We start from the raw sequence: 23,681 nt of genomic DNA, 5'->3' as shown, positions 1-23,681 counted from the left end.
AAGGTTGGAAAGGGGGAATTCGGCCTCCGGTAACCTCACTCACACAACGAAACACAACGCAAGCGTTGTTTCACGTCGGTTTACCCCCTATCTACCCAGAAGAAGCGTAATGTTACATGTATTGCCTAAATGTGCCTTCAGTTTCAATATCTGAAAGAAAAAAATATATACACAGCTGTGATGGACTTACAGAGACTTTTAATAAAAAGCATCTTGGCAAGAAATTGTCAACTGTCATTTATTGCGGAAAAAAGCCTCAAATAGTAGATTTGTCTTGCTCGGTAGCAAAGTAGATGATTTTGTTTATATACGACGCCTATTTCCTTCAGGGCACCCAAAGTGCTCGATTTATCACGGGTGTAACGGGGGAGAAAATATTTGTGGGACCTTACGTTTAAAGTACTATTATTTGTATCATTTGCATGTTTACAAGGTCACCGGTTAATAATGGTAAGGTTTAACCGCCGTACTCTGAGTCATTTAATGGTTACTTAACCTAGTCCTTAGCAATTGTTTTCTATACAAAATCGTTACTAAGAAATAGTTTAAGTAATCATTAAATGTCTCTGAGTGCGGCATTAAGAGAATTGTTAATACACATTCTAAAAGGTAAGTTGACCGAATGGTTGGTCACGAAGTCAATGAATTGTTGTAGGAGTTCTTCTCTTCGAAATCAGGGACAGAGTGGAAGACTTGGCCTAATTACAAGCCCGAATACCAAGCCCAATCTAGGCAATAGATTTACTTCCTATTCCATTCATCCCTGATGACATAACTGGTGAAAATATGCTGTTACATCTAACCTATACTTGCACCTTAAGGCACTCCTTTGGAAATTAAAATTCGTGATGTTATCACATTTTGATGTGTATACGGATAAGTTTCTCAGCATACACATAACTTTGTAAATACTAATTATTAGCAGAGTCAGCAAAGTTGGCAAAGAGTCTCCGGTTACATATTTCATCAAGAACCTAAAAAGCCGCGTAAAGAAGTTAAGCAATATAATCTTGAAAAGATCTAACAAATACTCGAGAAAGGATTTGAAACTTTATTCAATGGTGAAACGTCTCAGTCTCGATTGCTAATTTTATAGTTATAATTTCTCCTTTTGCTATAATTTGACACCTTATTTGAAGTTCAGTAAACGATAACCATGTAACAATCGACAGCAGATCAACCTACCCTTTCTATCAAACAAATTTTCAACTCTATCCTTTTGAAATAAAGTCGAAAATTGTATGAAGGAAATTATACTTTGGTGTAGGTTGATCTGCGGTTGTACTACTTATAATGTTGTGTCGAGACAGTTTGTCAAACAAACTTAGAAAACTAGTTTATCTCACAAGTCAATGTTACTCTATCAGGAGTTACAAACTACGATCCTGTGGGGATTACCTGTTGGACTTGGCGAAACATTCGGAAAGTATAGAAACATTGAGATATAACATTTGTGATCCAATGAGACGTGAAATGTGATATTTGTTTTGCTTATCATTTTTGGAGTATCAATATTATTATATACTCTATATTCTCTCTCTGTATCATTACGGCTTTTATCCCGGAAGGAGTAGGCATAGGTGCTAACTACAGCACATAATGCCACTGTACAATGTACACTCACTTTTCACCATTCGATTTATAACTCCCATGTAACAGGGGGTAAGCCTATTGCCATATATCGAGCACAATTCCAGACTACTACTGAGAAATTTTCAACAAACCGAAAATGCCCAGCAATACTTTGCCTGGCCCGGGAATTGAACCGGAGACCCCTTGCCCAGTAGTCGCACATGCGACCACTCGAACAACGAAGCAGCTGGCATATCTATCTAGTAATTATTTTGACCTCATGACTACTTAAATTACACTATCCAAGAGTTGTATGCAAGAAAACCGATATTGAAAATAAGAAGCATTTTTACAGTATGTTTCTTTAGTAAAAACAATTTATAACTGAGAAAGAGAGGGAATGAATGTCGAATAAATAAGTCGACTACATACAGACCTTACAATAAAAAACTCACAAAAACTCAAATAAAAATGTTCAAAAAAGTATGTTGAACAAAATAATGAAGTTTGGACTTACTTTAGAAGTAGCTCATGCCGACAAACTTTGCAAAAGTACTCAGAAGATTGCGGACTTATCTCAATGACCTTGCATTTTTAATCCATCTGTAGTCGTATCACGAAAACCCATACTAATATTATAAATGTTAATATGTGCGTGTGTCTGTTTATTTGTCCGTCTATCACAGCAAAACGGAGCGACAAATTGACGTGATTTTTAAGTGCGAGATAGTTGAAGGAATGGCAAGTGATTTAGGTTACATTTTGTCTCTTTCTAATCCCCCACTTCACTAAAATAAGGGGTGGAAGTTTGTACAGAGTATTTGGCAAGCTATTAGTATCCAGAATATTAATTGTGACTACCAAAAAATCGTGCATTGCTTTTCTTTTAATTAAAACATCACGCTATGACTAATACACAGTAGCAGGTAAAACTGCGTGAAAGTAGCTAGTCATACTATAAAACCCAGAATAACCATTTCAAAGCATTAAGGTTTAATCGCGACCACTTCGCTGCGACATTGCGACGATAAAAAAATAAAACCGCATTAATATGGACACCCGTATTTCCATTTACGAACTTTTTTCAAGATCATTTTATACCACCATTAAACTGAATACGAGTGACACTGAAACCATTAAACCTTGTTCAGTAATTGAGGGTCAATTGCTAGTACTGACATTTAGGTCTTCGAATCTTCTTCGTGGAAAAACCCTTCTTAATCTTAAACTAAGTAATAAAAGTCTTTATATGCGACGCGTCATGATTTCAAAGCTGTGTGTACCTAATCAGTAGCAGCACGGAGTTTAGAATAGTGGCCAGTATATGGCAATAGGCTCACCCCTATTACCTACCTCTGCCTACCCCTACTAAGATAAAAAGACGTGACGTTGTTTATGTTGTTGTCTACCTAATATTACAATTTATATGAACCCCGTTTTGCCTCGAAATCAGACGTGTGTATTCTGTAAACTGAATTTTCACCAGGTTCGATATTTGCTCAGTGTCTAGAACTATAATAATTGATTCTAGTGACACTCTCAAAATAAACTTAGAAATACTGAAAATCTAGACTCTTAGGTACTTGAACATTATTTGAATTTGAAAATTGCATCCTTTACTTTGTTCGTTCGTGCTGCGGAAGCTAGGTGTCGATTATCACTAAGAAACGCTTAGCGTTTGAGCCATTAGACCCCAAAAGAAAATTAAATGGAATTTGACGATGTAAACTGCAGTTTAAGGATCCTGAATTCAAATTGAATTTTAATACCTTCGCTTTAAACTGACGAGATTTATATTGCGTTTCTTGGAATGGTTTTCGGTTTATGTAGTCTTGTGGCACAGTTAACTGCACGGTTGATTCGGCGTAACTTTGATTCCCGCACGAAGCGATTCTTTGTGTTAACCACAAATTGTTGTTTCGGTTTGAGGTTGTTGATCGTGGATGGAGTCATATGTGTATGTGAACTTGTTTGTTCGTAAACGCAGTCATGTTACAGGAGAAAGTTTCTTGTGGGACCACAACTTTTTTTTAAGTTACATGTACAGTTGTTTATATATTTTATAATGTTGATGTAAATGAAAACTGATTAAGATACGAATCATTTTGTTTGCCTTCATCATTAACAACGTGACAGTTCTTTAGTTTTTTTTTTTCTTTTAAAGTGTCACCGTCAATGTTTTGGATAGTAAAAAATGGATGAAATGCATGCACAAACCACAAAAATTTTCCACAAACTTTCCCAATTAATATCAAAAAAGAGAAAACACAAAATGAAACAGTCACAATAAAGTTTTCTTTTTCATAGCAGTGACTAGCGAAGTTTTCATTACGTAAAAGTATATTGTCTTAGAGGAGAGAGGACCATCAATTCTGTCCTCACAATTTAGAGGGAGCGTAGAACTGTAAGACGAAGCGAATTACCGATGTAATCCAACAATACAGATCTAGGAGACTAAGTAACTTTCTTTGGTCTTTGTTTGATTAGAAAACTACGGACAATTGGATTTTTGAAAAATATAGTGTTTTTAATGTTATTTTGAAGTTGTTATAGGTATATATCTATTGTGGAATTGTAATCGTTACCTACGTAATATGTTACATGATTGATTATATTATACTTAAGATTAATGATATTTCCATGTAAGTTCCGTTGAAAACAAATGATACCTTATAAAAGCCTCCTTTTTAAATTTAGGAAAATAGTCAAAGTCAAAGCACCTATATCAATTAAATTAGTCACTTTTGAAACATCAAATTGAGTGCCCGTCAGTTTGTCTGTCAGTGAAGCTAGGTGCTTGTTACAAAGTGTAGCTTCGAATGAAAAAGAACGAAAAATAAAATCTGTCGTTATTCTTTTAATTTTTTTTATCACAATCTCTCTGACACATTTTTTGATCTTTACCTATTGTATACATTATCTGCACATTCTAATTCTAAAACTAAACATAAGATACCTATACAATAAATTCTCAATAATCCTTATACTTGAAATAAGAGAATTATAATATTAATTAAGTTGCTTGATATTCTACTGAACTATTGTGTAAGAAGCTTACAGAGATCAGATGGGATCGAGAGACGGATCAAAATGGTAATTACATGAACAGATTTACTTCTGAACGTACCTACAAGATTTACAGTAATCCCTAATCTATTCTTCATTTATTTTAAGAAAATTGTATATATGTATAGGTATAGCTAATTAGCTGTTGCACGTGACTTCATTGGCGTAGAATTTTGGTATTTGATTATTTTCTCCAAGAAAAGTATCCTAAGTTCCCGTCAAAATTTCGAGATAAGTAGTAATTTACAAACAAACAAACATTCCAATTTTATTTATATAAACAGCCTTTTTTGAGGGTGGAAAATCATCCAACGACTTCTCCCGCATTGGGTGAGGCGAGAGGGTGTCAGAGTCTTACTGACTATAAACCACTCCATTCCTACTCCTGCTCTTCGAACCGGGGCCCGTTAACCCACTAGGAAAACATCAACAGCATGCTATATCTGCTGCTATGATCTTTCCCTCTTATGCCATAAGTGGTTTAAAAAAGTTCGAGTTCATCAAAAAGCACTGCTATCCAGTTTCTATCAAATATGTACTTATTTCTAAGCTAACATCATAAATCACTTTTTAAAACCTAACCACTTACAATTCTGTCGCACCGGTTCAGTAAAACGAGCGTGTACACTCAGTCGCTCGCTCGTTACACAGGAGAGCTGGCACATAAGAGGACAAGTCTACGACATAAGCCAGGTCTGGTTCGAAATTATGTAAGTGAAGTACCTGCTTGAGGACTAGAGAGATAGGTTCTTATTTACTGTGAAGAAAAAGTATGGCTCTAATCTTATTGAATTTATTAAATGAAATTCTTTAAATTGTGTAAAAATAATTTATAGGCATCATCTATTAGAAGTTATTATTTTCTTATTCAGGGTACACACCTTCAGTTTTAACTGCGCTGTCGAACTGTATACGACTGTATAGTTAAAGTGCACAGTTGTATTGTAAGGTGTGTAGTGTGCGTTAGATAGGTATCCATAACCGACTTAGGCTAATTGTTTTTCTAAAACATAAGCTGCAGTTTATTTCAATTAACTACATTCAAATAAAAATATAAAATAATGTAAATGCTCAATTTTTTTGCCCATACACCAGAGGTGCATCACATAAACACACACGACGCGCAACAAAACACTTGAAATATGTATGTTTCGCTCGTCCACGGAGCATCTTCAGGAGTTGACTCGACGGCTCCAGTAGGTCAAAATAAAGTAAATGCTGCTGCACGTATTTGCTTGTAAAAGTAAAATATTTTTACTTAAAGTAAAATACTTTTACTACGTCGAAAACCAAAATTGCTCGTACGAAATTATTTTATTTACAAAACTGTAAATATTAAAACCGACCGTTTTATCAATAACACTCAAACTCCATCTATTTTTAACCTATCTCCTTTGATCTGTTTATTTGTAATTTCGCAAAAGTCAATCTTATATCTCTGACTTAAAGTCGTCAGTTGATATTTATAAAAATATTTATGTACCTACACACAATGTTGTCTAAGGTTAAACATTATTTACTCGCAATTCCCTCAAGGTGATATATTTTTTATTCACAGTCCTCCAAAGCTTATCTTCTGTATAATCAGATTATATGCTGGAAAGCGGTTTCGTGGTTTTTCTTTAGAAAATTAAATGTTGTTTCGCACATTTTTCGCTGAGATATTGCTTTGCGAAATTGTGTCGTTATAGCTATTTTTGTTGATTTAATCGGATAAACAATTCATGGTTTGGTTTAAGCGAACTTTTTCATTAGGTTTAGGTAAAAGTAATTTAACTTATTGGCCAATATACAGATAATTAAATTAAGATTTATTCAGTAAAGAGACAGAAACCATTGCTTTTTAAAATTCCCATACGTTTTTTTAAAGAAGCCATATTGTAAGTCAATACCTAATGACTGACTCTGATTATAATATCATATTATCAACAGCCTATAAGTAACCACTGCTGACCAAAGGCCTCTTCTCGCACGGAAAAGGTTTGAGCATTAATCACCACGCTTGCTCAATACGGTCGGCCAGTTTTCCTCACAATGTTTTCCTTCACCGTTTTGTCTGTGGTGTCTAAATAATCTTAGATAGTTATATAATTTGGAAAAAGTCACATTTGTAATTTGCCGTTGGTACGTTTCAATCGACACATAATAATATGAGACTTTATAGTAATTGCAATTAGCGTGACATTGTCTCTACCTACCCCCATGAGAGACAGGCATGAGAGGATAACTGTATGTATTTATAGCTAAGATAACAATAGAATATTACACAAACAAACTCCCTAATCACTTGTTTATCCTAAAGCCTATTAAAGGCAATTATGTACTACGTCACAATATGCTGCCATCAATCATTTTCTGCAGTTCCAAACTGAAATTACTTTGAAGGAAGTTTGACAACAATTTGTTGATCATTTTGTCAGGCTATTGTTGGCGTTGAGTAAAATAATGAAAGCTTGGCTAGATAAATAATTTAATAATTGTTTGTTATTGTGCTCTTAGATGGATAATTTCTTTAAAAAGGGACAGGAATTTTAGAAAATAACGACTTTACCCACTCTTGAATATAACTGAACAGAGGCTTTTTAAGATAGCTTTCTTTTATCGCAAAACTGCAAATGGATTTTTTGTTAAATGTAGTGTTTTGATTATTCTTTTAGAGTAGTTGCTACTTATTTCTACTGTGAAATTGAAAAATTACGTATTATGTTAAATGATTGATTACATGCATGATACCTTTTAGAAACCTACTGGACATATCACACTAATATTATAAACGTGAAAGTTTCTTTGTTTAGATGTTTGAATGTTTGTCCGTCAATCACGCTGAAACTACAGAACGGATTTTGATGAAATTTAGTATACAGAGAGGATAGAGTTGACTTAGGTGATAGGATATTTTTTATTCCACGAACCATCCACACACTTATACATCTCAATATATGGACTAACAATATATAAAGCCTTTACTAAACTCACGTAACCACACAACAATACTAAAAACCTAACTAATGCAACCGTTCGTTACATAATATTAATTCTAAACCTTGAATGAAGCCTTAGTTACTTAGCACTAGTTTACACGTGAGGTCACACTCACATGTTCAAGGAACTCACTCAATTATAAAGCAATCAAACGTTTGCGTCTGAGCAGGCTTGGGTAATTGATTGATCTCGTTATACTCGTATATGCCAACGAGTTAAAGGCCAAGGTATTTTGTATATTGACTTTCTTGTGTAGTTAATTCACAGTACATTAAATCGGTTATTCGGTTCTTAGTTTTCGTATAATGTCAATGAGTATTATGTAATTCGAATTAATTATGATCGTCTCGTTTGTAAAGTTAGCGAATTCAACCTTCTGGTTGAAAATAAACCAAAGCAACTGTAATTAGAAACGCGACAATCAATGGTAACAATGAGTTGCTACGCCGTAGCAAGTGCTACGCTTGCTACGCTTCTTGTCGCGTAGCTGATTTCACTGTGTGAAATTTGCTCAAGAGACACATTTGGATTACAGATACATATAATTGTGGATACGCTTGATACTGTACTTCAATATTATACTATAACATAAGTTTTAATTGTACAGTAATTCTATAGGTTTTACTTTATATTACAGGAAACCTATATACGGTAACACAAATGGTGAAAAGTGTAACATTGCGTTCCGTTATGTGTAACCTCTGCCTTTTTTATACTAATTTCAAAGTAAAATATTTCTTTTGTAAAATATTGAGTACTTATCCCAGGTTCTGTCAGTATCATAACTAATAACGTTCTAATCTCCAAAGCAATACTTAGTACTTTTCACCTCAATAATACTTCAAAGATCTTAAATCACATAAACGTATGACTAGACATATTACTTCAGCTCAAGTTTCCAGGCAACCTAGCACTAACAAGTTGAGACCTAACAAGTGAATGTACTAAGTTATGTGCACTAAGTTTCAGTAACCGCAAGACAAGACAAGTATAACTTTGACTTTGATATAAACAGTGAACTTCATAACTATCCGTTTCAGCTAACTAAGTAATTTAGTATATAGTTTCATCAATTAAATTTACGTAACAAGATAGAATGATTGGCTAAAAGTAATGGTTTCCTCAAGTAAATATACTAAGAAGAGTTTCACGATAGTTAAGTGTGAAAGTGTCTCGACACGAATGGGGCAGTCTCGTTCGGACTTATACCATGGCCTCACATTAAACCGGCGTCCTATCACTGCAATACTTTATATATTGACGTATTTTGGGGGTTAAGATGAAAACCTTAACCCCCAAAAGGCCGGCGGCGATTGCTTACCATTAAGTTATCTGTCAGCTCGTTTGTCGGCTTATTCCATAAAAAAATATCTTACATATGTACCTGCCTACCCCAAAACACTTAAGCTATAATAACATTTAAATTGAGATTAATTAACACAAGATTATATAAACAACGCCACACTTCCATTTCTCTTTTAAAAACAATGCCATCATGTGGACCGCTCCATTGACCTAATTACTATTTGTATTGGCTCGAAGGCTTCATCATAATTGTGCAAATACCACACGAGTGTATATTTAATATATCGCAGTACATTTATCCGTCTGTTTGTTAATGCGTTGTTGTGAAAGTGTCGTAAATTAGCCTGTATCAAATGTCAGTCTCCTAGATTTCCAGGAAGATATTCTCAGACAGGGAAATCTTAGAATTTCTCAAAATAACTTATCACATTTCTCGGACATTCTAGAGGCCTCCTCTATTTAAGGGACTTAAATCTAGTCAAGTTCCTTGTCAGACAGTAACGTGAGCAAGCTGAAAAACATAATAATCAATTTAACATGTCTCACGAAAGTTACTAATATCCTAAAAGGTTCATTTGATTTAATCATGATTTTGAATATAAATATTTTTGGTGACAAATACACTATTATTTAAGGAATAGTCTCCTGGCAAATAAACAAGCTCATCTTACTTCTAAACAAATCATTTATTCAAATTAAATCGATTATAATGATGTATATTAATGTCTTATGTAATATTTATTACATAAGTATTTACATAATACTAAACAATAGCATTACAGAATTCAATCACACAGAAAAGCTATCTAAAGTAATTGAAATCTGTTTGTCTGTACATGAATTCATTATTCATGAGTGTAAACAAGTTTTTGTTAGACGGTAACTTCGATAAAAGGTATTTTGATAAATTATGTAAGTTTGTCCTCTCACCCTCTCCCTGATATATGGATGGATATTGTATGAAAGTGATGAATACTGATAATATAACAATATTGGATAACAACACGTTAGTTTTTTGTTAAAAAGATTGGACTAGTGGTAAACATACACTCACACACACATATACCGAACGACGAATACAAAAAAAAAATGTATATAGGTACCAGCCGAAATGAGAACCTCGTCCTAATTGGGAAGTCGATTAAAAACAATTTATGGTATTGATGAGTTTCAGTTGCAAGATAAAATTACAGAACAAAAACTGGGGAGGGTGTAATTGAGCCTCCGGTAACCACTCACACAACGCAAGCGTTGTTTCACGTCGGTTTTCTCTAAGACCGTGGTATCACTCCGGTCGAGCTGGCCCATTCGTAACGAAGCATAGCTTTCCCACATATAAATAAAATAATAAATAATATACCTACAAGAATAGAAATCACATAGAGAACGTGTAATTACCACCAAGTTAACGTTAACCACACTAAGCCAAACCAAACTATCTGTTATGCCTTATGTATACGTGTTTGTTTGTTTACACCATGTCAGCGTCAGTCGTGTGATTTTTAAACTAAGAATGTTTGTAAATCTAAGGTCTTCTGAGTACAAATTCTTGTTTGTTTATTTATTTATTACTATTAAGGCACGTCAACAAAATAAACACCAACATTAATAAAAAACAAGACGAAGACACAAGTACATGTGTTTATGCTAATTATACAGACATGCACTACGTTCACAATAATAGCACAGTTAGAATATATATACAATACATTTAACAATATGTTTTTTTGGGTAAAGTATCGTTTTTGATCATAAGAAAAGAAAAAAAGAAGGAAAAATAAATAAAAAATAAAGCGTCTAATAAGCAAAAGAGACAATGCATTAAAAGAGAGAAAAAAAACCAATTTCATATAAACCTAGTTATACTATTGAAAAATACAAAATAAAAAAACTCATAATAATTGAAAAAAATATAATTCATATTACAATAGGTCACACCTCTGCTTAGCCTACGATGTAACAAACTTAAGGCCACCATTAAACAATAAAGAAGAGGATCTGCTTACAAAAAAGTAATTAGATATTTCTACCCACAAAATTTGCCTTATCTTAAAAATACCTTCCACAGAAGCCCTACAACCTTTTAATAAATACAGCCCTTTCTTTTATACCTAAAATGTATCAGAATTTATACCAAAATCCCTACATTGTGCCTATCGTTACATTGTAATAAGATTGATGTTTCCTTTAGAAGCACTCGTTGAATGCGAAATTTTCATAAAACGCTTTTCCATAATGTGCCGGTTAGGAGTCATTGATGTGTGAACATGATAAATAATATCTCTTATGTGACACGTTTATACGAAAACCAAATATAATATCGAATGGTTACGTGGAAAACATGATCCGACAAGTAACGCCATCTAGCGAATAAGTGCGACATTAAACAGTTAAGCGCCCTCTACTCAACATTTTTGTGTTTGTCAACATATCTGTGTTTATTAGCTAGATTGATTTTAATATTCTATGTGTATAGAAAATACTTATTTACAAGATCTATGAAACACTTTAAAATTCAGTTAACTTAACTACCAACGCCATCTATTGCAGGCTCGGTCGAAACTACCAAAGAAACGGCGCAGAGTGCTACCAGTCGAGCAGCCGAGAAGAAAACGCGACGTCAGCGCCTCCAACCGTCGTGTTAATGCCGTAAAACATCCTGTAGTACTGAAGGACTTGCCTCCAGGAGGCAATAAGTTTGGTAAGATGAGTTTCCTTTTATTTCTATTCGGTGTACCGAGATGGCGTTTTCTGCAAATTTGAGGGCTTATAGAATAATTTTGTCTAATTTTAAAATGTAAGTTAAAACAGGACTAACTTCATGCATGCATCATGACGTTGAGTAACAAATGTTATTTCACTGTATTCAATTAATTTACCTAATATTAACGTTGCATGTAAAATGAAGCATTTGACTAACAAATAAAATCCACAATTCCAGGTGTTAACGGCATGAACATGATCAGCTTGGCACTTCAGGGTCCAACCACGAACCTTCTCCGACCACCAACCACAGCAGCAATGCCTCTTCAAGCAAGAGCGCCAATTGGTAAAGCTAACATCATCTTATTTCAACCATAGCTACACAGGATACATCACACTTCAACCCGACATAAACGAGCAACTAAACCTTGCATGCGATAACAACCCTTCTTGCAACCTTCATTAAGTTCTTTATTCTTCGCACCAAGCTGGTCTCTCATTGTAACTGCTTACGTTTTACCTTTTATTAAAAAGTAAACTTGACTTTACACCTGAATCTTTCCATTAAGAACAGGCAAAAGTGCCAATTTACATTTTGACAAGTTTTATCATCTGTCCTAAACAATCTTCCATCAGTTTCCAAAGCGACTGTAGTAATGAAAACTTCTCTCTTTCCAGTGGAGAGTCCAGTTATCAACACGCAGTCTGGAGCGATCTCGCTAGCGTCTCTGCAACCGCCTCTAATGACCGCCCCGCCCCTGCAACCAAGACCTGCAACCACCGGCTCCTTAGACCTCATGCTGCCATTACAACCCAAGTTACTACCAGGATTCAACCTACAGTCCTCATTCCTCTCAAACACCCTTTCCACAGTTCGACCACCAGACATTGACAAGAAAGATGATTTTTATAAACCAAGGATTGAAGTTATTGTAGAGAAAAGAGAAATCGAAGACAGTGACACTGTCGTCGATGATTCAAATAAAATAGACCAAATAAATGGCTACAGTGAATGTAGCAATCATAATATATCTGATGTAGTTGATAATGATAATGTGATGAAAGATGAAATTAATTCTAATTTAATAGACACTAATAGTACTGTGACTTCGAATGATAATGATGATAGTCCAAATAACAATTCTTACTAAAATTAAATGTTAATTGTAAATGTTTCTAGCTGTGAAACCCCAATAGATAACGATGTCTCCCATTAGATTTTATGGAATCTGTAAAATAATGAAAATCTCTTTTCTTAGATTTTTCTAGTCAAAATATTTGTGTCAAATCAAAATATTTAGGGTAAGGTCACTTTATATAATGATATCCTTTTCATTTGTTGTTTGTATTGGAATGTGAAGGTGCTATGTGGATGAAAATTGTTAAAATTAGAAAGACGATCTTAACTAGTGAATGTTTTTAAAACGAGCGTCACTTTAAAACAGTTTGGACTCAATCTTTTTGTAATTTGAATGTGCCAAGATTACTTTAGCAATTATTATCTACCACGAATTTAATGGGAAGTAGTGTTGTGTTTGAAGATTACAATAGTAAATATAAATTATTGATCATGAGTAATTTTTTTTTCATACAATAATATTATCTACGAATGAGTTTGTTATGAAAGAGCTACCGTACCTCTTTCACTGTCTCACTGTCTCTGTGATTGCGAATGCGACGCATCAACCACGTTATGCAGAGTAGAGGCAATGTTTATTTAACTTCTTTATTATGTTCTCAAATTGAATTAACTAGTTCAGGGTACGAAATTTTTTCTCTATTGAAATCTGCAAACATAGCACTGCCTCCCATTAAAGCCGTGGCAGATAATTTAAGAACACCTTATATTGTCCTTTCAGCACCCTGCCAAATCCATTAATATATTGTTTTTATTTTCATCCATAGAGCATAGTACAATACATTGTAAACAAAATGTCAGTTTCGCTATGAGCGATTGTGTAAACGACCAAAACTAGTGGTTTTAGCTCGAGTATGAAATATTTTGTATATTTTGTAAATGGAAGACACGACGGTGATTGAATATTGTACATAGACTTCAAAGATTCTTCCCTAAAATATTTACAGAAAATAAAATAAAATGTATGTCCGTTTTAAATGTATTTTGCATCCGTTGATAATATTCATAAATTTTCTATGTAATATTCAATATAATTCTGTATTGATTCAATAAAATAGGGATGATGACGGGGTATGAAAATTAAAAATCAATTTCGTCCGTCAGTTGGGTTATGAAAAAATATTGGACACCTATTTCTTTATTTTATCATATAATAACAATACTTAGATAAAATGAATGAAGGTTTAGGAGTGGTAGCTACGTCATTTCTAAGTATAAAATGTACCTCGAAGTCACATCCCATGCGATATTTCAAATCGATGTATCTTCGAAAGTTTCTATAAGAAAATAAAAAATACGTGTCTAATATTTTACAATACTACAAGACAGACATTAAATAATTAGTCATCTACCCTATTCTGATTTGTATCGTGAATATGTCAAATAAAATATGAAATGTTCATTTAATTTTGTGAATACCTAATTGATACATTTAATGCAAATTCTAATCTTACTGGCAAATGTACGTTTTTTTTTTTGTTTTCCTATTATTACAACATTCTAAAGTGTATGAAAACTATTGAATTAAAACTTAACTGAAAAAATATTTGTATTGTATAAAACTTACATTCTATTGTTTTTGATTAATTATTTTGACCATACAAATTCAATTTTCCATGAAAAATAATATCTTCCAATTTATCTTTTTGTAAAGAAAAAAAAGCCAAAAGATGCCAAATAACCTTTTAAATCTCAGTTGTGCCAAATATAACAAATTGTAGATACTTAGGTGTAACTTAGTGTGTACTTAATGATGGCTGTTTGAAGTTATACTAAGATGTGATTAGGAATGTAAAATAAACGATAATTATGATGTATATTCCTGATTAGTTGTCGATAAGGTTCATTTTTATTGTGAGCTGGTACGTAAATTGATTCGGTTATTGTTTTTCTTGTTTTCAAAGTGTTAAAATTAGATGGTACATTTTTAAAATTACTATCGATTTAGAAAAAGAAATATTTCAAAAACCATGTATGCTTTATTGTCTTTTTTTTGAGTTAAAAAATAATAAATTCCCCACACTAAGTGTTTAAGCCTGGTTACAGTGAGGATTAAGCTGGCGATTGATTTAAATAAATGTACTTGATGGTGGTTACCGAACCCTATAATTCTATATTAATAAATTAACTTAATATGGATATACACCGCAATTCGGAAAACGGTTTCAAATAAAAAGCGAAAGCGAAGCTATTGGTGAAAGTTAGAACATTTTTTCTCAGAATCGTAGGTATTAATTGTTACGCGGTTAGACGATTTAGATTAGATCAGTAGAATTTCTCCTCTACCTTGAGTTATTACTTCATTTCTGTTACACACTCATGGCCTAAGTTAACTAAGTCATATGTTATAGTATACAATTATAATGTTATAGTATTAATTTAAACATCGTTACAATTATGTGCCAGCTTACAGTAAAAACATTTTTGTATAAAATTCCCTTAACATTGTTAGTTATATACCAAATATTGTTTAGAACTAGAATATTTTTCTAATGTTATTGTTTTTTAAAATTAATTATTTATTTGTTTATGATCAGTTTCATTTTGGCATTTTATGTGAATTTTAAAATGTAAAACGTTAATATCGATTTTTAAAATTTGAAATTGTGATATTTCTTAAAAGAAATTCTGATAAAAATGTAATTAAATTATATTATTATCATTTATGAATGTCAATTATTTTTTTTAATTTATGACAATACCTTTCATATATGTACTTAAGTATGTTTTTCATAATTTATGCTTCCATTTTCATAACAACTAAAAATAGCCAAATAAAATAAAAATATGTCCATAATTTTATTATAACTTTTGCGAGACATACTTAATTAATTCGACGATCTTTGACGAGGAACTCGTCAAACCGTTACGTGAGTAAGCCGATAACATAATAATTAAAACTATGTCCAATTCACATTTTGTGTAGTTTACAATCAAACAGGATAGCAGATTAAAAAAATAAGCAAACAAATCTTCATGCTTCATGCATTATAAACTTCATGTCTATAGTTAGTCAAAATTACTTTCAATCGAACATTTTAATATGAAACATATTATATTATCATGAAAAAACATTAAACATTATCTAGTGTTTATAATTTAAAATTATTTGGCCAAACTCAAACTGATCAATATTGTTTTCTGTGCCCCTATATTTTGTTGTTTAAATAAAATGAAATACAAAAACAATTTAATTTTGTATTTATTTCATGAAAAACTACTATACAACCATGATTTAGCGTTATGAATAATACCTACAATATTACGGTTAGAGCTGAGCAACTTACTGCTACACCACATGTTGTGAGTTCGATTCTCACACGTAAAATACAATTTTATGATCTCACGACAATACAAAAAAAAACAGTTCTTAACATTGGACGCCGCGGTGGTCACCGGTAACCGACGTTAGCGGAGGATTTGCCTTCAACTTTATTGGCAGTCAAAGACTTATCTAAAAACGTATCCGTGGAACACGGGTCAAATGAACAGGTATTCCAAATTTCATCTCGATCCCTTCAACCATTTTGACGTGAAGGAATAATAAACAAACAAACATACTACATACAAGTCTTTCACATTTATCGTATATTATTTGGAGGGATACGGGCGATAACTATACAAAGCGTAAAATAGAAACAATGCGTGTAAAATAAATTACAAGAAAAGTTTACACGTCTGCTTCACTAGATGGCGCTTTACAGGCGGGGTAGTTTTTCTGAATCGCGTTATGGTTTCGTTTCTACGTTATATCGACCTAATTGTTATTAGGTTTAGATTTCAGCCATGATCGTCCCACTGCAGGGCAAAGGTCAATTGTTATCAGTTATATTTTTTTAAAAGCATATATTTTTCTTTCGTCATGGAAAGCTTTGAATGTAGAGACATGTCATTGCCACAGTTTTTGCCAGAGTTCGATAGATGACGACACATGTATCAAGTTGTGATAGTTTTGTTTTAAAGAACACAGTACTTTAGTACAATAAAATATCACTATCGACCGATTAATGAATCAGACATCGACAAAAATAATATTAAAAAGCCACAATACGCATTTTTTTTCAGGTGGGAAAATCATCCAATAACTTCTCTCGTCAGGGCAAAGCGAGAGGGAGTGTCAGACCCTTACTGACTAAAAACCACCCCGTTCCTACTCCTGCTTGTCGAGCCGGAGCCCCAGTAGCCCGCTAGGTAGTCCGCAGCTCCACAATACTTATAATGGAAGTAAATAACTTAAATTAGAAGCTGAAATGACTTGAACCTTCAAATTTTACTTTACAATAAAATCTCTAGGCTTTTATACCTGAGATTTGTCAAAAATATAATAAAAAGACACACCTACTTTACATTATGATGTTACCTACACTACCAACCATCACACTATAGTTATCGAAAGAGTTGAGCAGCCTAACTAAATACATGTAACGAAACCATAGCGCGATTCAGCCGATAGCCCCAATTGTTCAACGCCATCTATCGAGCCAAAGCAAAAACTTTAAATTGTAGGTGCTAAAAAGCATATTTAATAATATATGAAGTGCAATTTTTTTGTTCTTATTTTATTTTTATTTTAAAGCTTAGGTTTTTATTTGGTTATTGTATTATCTAAATTTTGTTTATACGTTCGTCCAGTAGCGCATTGATGAGAGGTCAAAAAACCCTCAGGTTTTAGAGAAGTAGGTACAGAAATACTACAGAAAATAACACACATACAACACAAGCTTGATATCCTTAGTAATTCTTATAAAGGTTACCTTGATTTATATAACTTATTCTTTAAAAAAAATGTCAGCTTTACACTGAAAGTACAAGATTTTATTTTTATTTTAAAGGGGTGAAATAAATCAACAACCAGCAACATAATATGTAACTTAAAAAAAACCCTAAACAAATTAATCAATGAACTACGAAACTATTAACCCAAACCCAAAAATATTATACAACGCACGTACTTTTACTAGATCATAATATAATTTAATCACCTGTCAAACAATTGTCACCTTTACAGATTAAAATGTTAATCACATCGAGTAGTGCTGGGCCTGCATATTAATCCCCGCTGTGGTGACACGTTACATAATTAAATATCTGGCCCGTGGCCCGTGTCACCCGGTGTCTGCCTAATCAATGTACCTGGCTCTAACAATTGACAGGTATATTTTGATAGTAACCTATTAACATAAATTCAGTTACAATGAAGACCATGCCAATGTTGAGATTTTGGTTATATTCGAGGAAGATTTTTTGTGTGGTTCAGTATGGACTACTATTTAAAAATATGCGTATAGAATATGGGCGTTTATATTCTTCGTCAGATTTGTAAGGGACTGATGATCACCAGGGTAAGTCTATTGTCAATCATTAGGCCTAAGCTCGTCTAATTAACTTTTAACAATAAAATAAACCCATGAATTTCTCTAGCTCTTATTAGATGTAAGAATTTGGTGTCTGGTGCTACCAGCACCCTAAACAAAACGAGGGCGCGTTCGGCGCTCTAATTGGCCGGCGCAAATAAACCAACCAATCAGAACGCCGAACGCGATCTCGTTTCGTTTTCGTTCAACGTAAAGCAAACTCGTACTAAGGGCACGGACCAAAAAATTATATTGAAAAAAAGAAATCTTTATCAAAAAACACATTGTCTCGAACACATGAGAAGAGAATGCATTTTTTATTTCTCAACAAAGTTCTAACATCACTTCGCGGAGATTCAAGTGGAAATCTTATTTGCAGCGAAATGGAGTTTGCGCCAGACTATCTGTGACATTGGTCCCTTCGGAGGTCTGGCGGCAGACAGCGTGCAACTACGACACCACTGATATCACCATTTTATGTGACTTTTAGTTGCATCCTTCCAGTAAGTCGCTAAGAATTTATGCTACGAAAACTATGTACTGAGAGTTGTTCGTATTTTGTATCAAGAAGATTATTAGATTGAGTGTTGTTCGTTAGATTTTTTATGCTGCCCATTGTCACCCGAAAGACCAGAGGCGTTATAAGTGCATTGCTGGTTTTTTGGGGGTTTGGAATTTAAGGGTTGTTGGAGAATCGGGAATTGAGAAGGGGGATAATTAGGCCTCCGGTAACTTTACTCACACAGTGAAACACAACGCAAGCGTTGTTTCACGTCGGCTTCTTACATTATTGTTCTATTTGCTTGTTACTAGCTCATCTATATTTATTTATTTATTTATATTCGCTGTTTTCAAGAAATTTCGCTCCGTTCTATTGAAGTTTAGTTAAAGAATACTTATTATTTTACTGTGTTCTTTTCGGCCAATTTGGTTACACATCACACTAAACAGCCTGTAAGTTCTGATAACCAAAGACCTCTACTTGCACGGAGAAGATTTGAGCTTTAATCACCACGCTTGCTCAATATGAGTTGGGGAACTACTTAAGACAAAATCTTAGCTTCAAGTTACCTCATCTCACGTTATAAAGAGCCAATCTCAAGTAAGATTTCCTAACTATTTACTTAGAAAACCTCGTCGTCTGCATCCCCAATACATTATAAACACAAAGATAGTTTCTGCTAACTAAGTTGTACTAAGTAAGTTAACGTGCGTCAATGAAACTTCCTATGAAGCAGACTTAATTTAATTTTGTAGAGAGGCGCTCCAAGATTGGATGAGCAGTCCAGATTAGGGCTTGCAAGTTTATGTGTATGGTAACTTAGGTAGTTTAGGCTTTGAGGGGATTCAGACACTTTGTTAAAGGCTGTAACGAGGTATATGGAGTTATTGTTCTAATCTCTATATATAAAAATCATTTGCTGTACGTTAGTCTCGCTAAAACTCGAGAACGGCTGGCCAGATTTGTCAAATTTTTATAATAACTTTCATACCAAATTAACTAAGATCTACTACATTCTACAGTACGTTGCGCGTAGTCGCCACGTCTACGCACGCTGCTCACGATGAAGATTCCCTCTGTAACTCAAAACTAGTAGAGTTTTTCACCAGATATTTAAGTGAGTAACCCGTGATTATTAGTTAATTTCAACTCATTTGATGCAGTGTTTATTAAATTTACTTAATGAGTATCATATTACAATTATTATACCATACATAAAAAATCCTGTATAGCCCACAGTCCAGCAGAGAACTGTGATAATAAGACATTGTTAACTAACTCTACGAACCTTAACCAGAAGCAAATAAAGAAGCCGAACTATTTTCTGTGAAAGAAAAATAGAAAAGTTTAAATTACAGTTGACTGTTCACACCCCAAATGCGGTTTAAATAAAACTAATCACAGACAGAACTAAGTACAAATAAAACTGAACTACTTGAACTGGTAATTGCAAGACAAAGCCGGTCCTAACTAACAAGAGACCTGACTAGAATTTAGACGGTGTGCTATTAATCCTAGGAGGTACCTTTAGGCCCTCTTAGGCCCCCAAGAGCTTGTAACGATTAGCTGAGACTAATAATTATTAAGTCCATTGTAATTTGTACCTAAGTCCATTGCCTTTAGATTAGTTTTGGGTAAAAGTTCTTTAACAGTTTATTTTATTTGTTATTGTATTAGTTTCAACAATGACTTTGGAAAGAATTAAGTATCTCCCGAGTCGTGAGCACGTTTACAAATATATAATTTTACATAATAATGTGCACATTATACCCAGACCTAGAACAGTAATTTGTGCAAAAACAAACACAAAGAGAGCCAGTGCCAAGTATACTTAATTATCACCACAGATGGGCCAAGAAAAAAATAAGATGGGGCCCAGTAGAGCTGATGTCTGATCCGGAGCTGCGGACTACCTAGCAGACTCGAAAAGCAAGAGCATGAACGCGATGGTTTTTAGTCAATAAGAGTCGGACACCCCCTCTCTCCTCGCCCAAGGCAAGAGAAATCCTTTGATGATTTTCCACCCTAAACAAAAGTATAATTAGTTATACCATACCTATAACATTTCCTCGTTATATCTGTACTTATAATCAAAACTCTTACTTACTTAATACAAAAAGCAAGGAAAAATCAACACTAACTAACTAAACTAATAAAAGATTTACTGACAAAATCCCGTGCAGCGCCGATGTATATTCAAAAGATGGAAGCTGGGAAGGCCAGGTATTTAAATATACAGACGGTATCTGGCTTCAGAAAGGGGGTAAGCTGTATAATTGGCCCCCTCGTGGTTCTCATTAGCAGATTCATTTGTTCTTCGTTCAGGCCACGTAAAGTATAGGCTACAATAGAGGAAAGGATAGTACAGAAAAGTAACATCTGTGTAGTTATTTCGAATAGCCATACTTCGGCACGAACGGGCCGGCTCGACCAGTGATACCACGGCCTCGCAGAAAATCGACGTGAAACAACTTGCGTTGTGTTTCTCTGTCTGGGTGGCCCAATTACCACCCCTTTCCAATCTTCCCAATCCCCGACTCACCAACAAACCTTAAATTGCTAACCCCGAAAAGGCTGGCAATGCATTTGTAACGCATCTGGTGTTTCGGTTGTCCATGGGCGGTGGCGATTGCTTACCATCAGGCGATTCTACTTACCGGCGTATACCATAAAACAACCACTGGGAATTTTGATAGTAAAAAATCTAGATAATATTTAGATCATCATTAAACCAGGTTTACACTGTCATCTATTCTCTCTTCACCTAAAAACTCCAGTGAAACTCAGTTGTGCCCACACCCTAAAACAGTATGCGTTTAATATGCATTACTTTGCATCGTCTAAACGTGCCGTCGTTTATACCAGAATATATTAAAAGTGCTGTATAAGTTTAAACAAGCAACATAAGTTCGTTAACAACAAATTAACTTCGGTGTAGCAGACTATGTAGTTCAACTTTTGTTAAAAACAACATCTTTTTTTGTTAAAAATAACACCTTTTTTGTTAAAAACAACACCTCATTTTAAAAGTTGGTTTATTAAATTTTGTTATAGTGTGCAGTTATGACAAACTTTGAATATTTTTGTTACGTTTATGGCAAGTTAGCGTAGCTGGCCAGTAGCAAGAAGCTGTGTGGAAATTAATGCCATACATTAATTTTTCTACCGTGTCCTCTGATTAGCGTAAATATGTTATTTGTTAAGAGAGCTGCTAAGCAACACTGAAACTTACACTTTCTTTTTGATGTGGAAGAAAACCATTCAATTCCTTGTCCCACTTTGGATGAGGCGAGAGAAAGTATCAGACTCTTACTGACAAACAACCACCTCGTTCCTACTCCTGCTCAAAGTTAGAGCCTCGGTAACCCGCAAGCTCATCCACAGCTCCGGACGTTTTAATGCATAGGGGACAAACGAACAGACATGTCACCTGATGGTAACGTTCATTGCCGCCCATTGACACCAGCAACACCAGAGGATGTTACTAGAATATAATGTGTTGTTGTATTGCTTACTTATGACTCAACGGGGTTCTAAGAATAAAAGCCCTTAAAATAATAGATTAGAAAAACACCAGAGGACTAGGACTAAATAAAAATAGCCCCAAGAAAACTTTAAAATCGTTACACTTACTTCATCGAAACATAATATTATTGTATCAATCTCTACCATTACTGGAGATACCAAATAATTGTGTCGAGACAAAGAGAGGTAATTAACTGCCGTGCCTTTGTTTCGGCTTAAAAAAATATTTCTTTTCCTACACTCGAACAAGTGCCTTTATTTTTTATTTCCTTTTGTCTTTTTATTTTTAATTCATTTGCTCAATGGCTCGCCTTGAAGACAAATAGGTAACTTTTGAATAAAGACAAAATAAGCATTGTTTAAAATTGTTCTCCGTTCCTCATGGTGTTCTATTTTTAATGGAAGGTGTTTGGGGATTTACTGTAAGGGGGGAACCTTATGTTTTTTTAATACTTGGACGCGAATATTGATTATGGTATTAGAGTTTTATATCGAGGAGATTTGTGCTTTAGAGAGATTCGGTACTGCTCTTAAATAAGTTAAAACAAAAAGTTTATGAATTTGTCTGGATCGAAAATCAAAAAAGACAAGAAGACTTCGTGTCGATCCTAAGAATAAGTGATAGAAGGTCGCTTCTTTAATAATCTCTTTAAGATAATTCTAAACACCTATGGCCTGTCTAGCGGGTTACTTGGGCTCCTTTTTGAAAAGCAGTAGTAGGAACGGGATGGTTTCTAGCCAGTAAGAGTCTGATACACCCTCTCACCTTGCCCAAAGCGGGAGAAGATATTAGATGATATTTCCCCTTCAAAAAAAAACCACTAGTTAATATTAAATGTTAATCCAAGTTAAAGCTTAATATTACAACAATTAATAATACTCTCACGCAACGATCTTGCGGATTCATGATTTATTTCCCTACGGACCCCTATTACAAGAAACCTGATTCAGTATGGAAACTGATTTATCGATATTCTACTGAAGTCCATGGAGGAATTCGAAATGGTCATTTGTACAAATAATGGTGCAATTGTTGGTAGTTCATTATTTTTTTACCTATTCTTGGTGTGATCATCATCATAACGCTTTGCGTGCTTTTCCACTAGAGATCCACAGCAACATAGCTGTGGATTCGTTTGGTTTCCACTATACACATTCATTGATACATATAGCTTAGCACTGGTGGAAACAGTTCAACTAAAATAATATGTTTTTTATGCTATAAATACGTGCTATGGATGGCTTCCGTGCTATGAATTTATAATTACTAAATAATAAATCGTTCACAAACGACTCAAGCCAAATCAAATTGTTTAAGAAAGGGTGTGACGTGATATACATATTATTATACCCCATAAAACATTCAAGCCTACAAACCTTCAAAGCGATCATATTTTAGCAGTTTTCTATCTAGACGCCTAATAATCCCCGGTCTAACTAGAATGTACTGATACTACAGTTAATCTTTATAGGGAACTACTCTAAGGCACTTGACTGAAGATTGGTTTGTTTATACAATATCCGTTCTTGAGTT

At 34.0% G+C, this 23,681-nt stretch overlaps 2 protein-coding genes across 4 annotated transcripts in view; one reads left to right on the top strand and one right to left on the bottom strand.

Moving 5' to 3' along the window:
• LOC118271759 (potassium voltage-gated channel protein Shaw) overlaps window positions 1-15,951 on the top strand; it is a 255,565-nt gene extending 239,614 nt beyond the window's left edge. For 2 of the 3 annotated variants that reach the window (XM_050693715.1, XM_050693716.1), the window contains 3 exons: window positions 11,476-11,626; window positions 11,867-11,974; window positions 12,307-15,951. In XM_050693715.1, coding sequence (XP_050549672.1) covers window positions 11,476-11,626; window positions 11,867-11,974; window positions 12,307-12,779 — 732 coding nt within the window. In that variant the 3' untranslated portion in view covers window positions 12,780-15,951. The remainder of the gene's footprint in view (window positions 1-11,475; window positions 11,627-11,866; window positions 11,975-12,306) is intronic. The other variant, XM_050693717.1, reaches the window with a different exon arrangement.
• Window positions 1-23,681, bottom strand: part of LOC118272073 (protein spaetzle 4) — a 484,075-nt gene that overhangs the window by 117,850 nt on the left and 342,544 nt on the right. The window lies entirely within an intron of this gene.

The sequence above is a fragment of the Spodoptera frugiperda genome, chromosome 5 (genome assembly GCF_023101765.2).
Source record: "Spodoptera frugiperda isolate SF20-4 chromosome 5, AGI-APGP_CSIRO_Sfru_2.0, whole genome shotgun sequence".
Classification (NCBI taxonomy): Eukaryota; Metazoa; Arthropoda; class Insecta; order Lepidoptera; family Noctuidae; genus Spodoptera; species Spodoptera frugiperda.
This window is presented reverse-complemented; position numbering and strand designations above follow the sequence as displayed.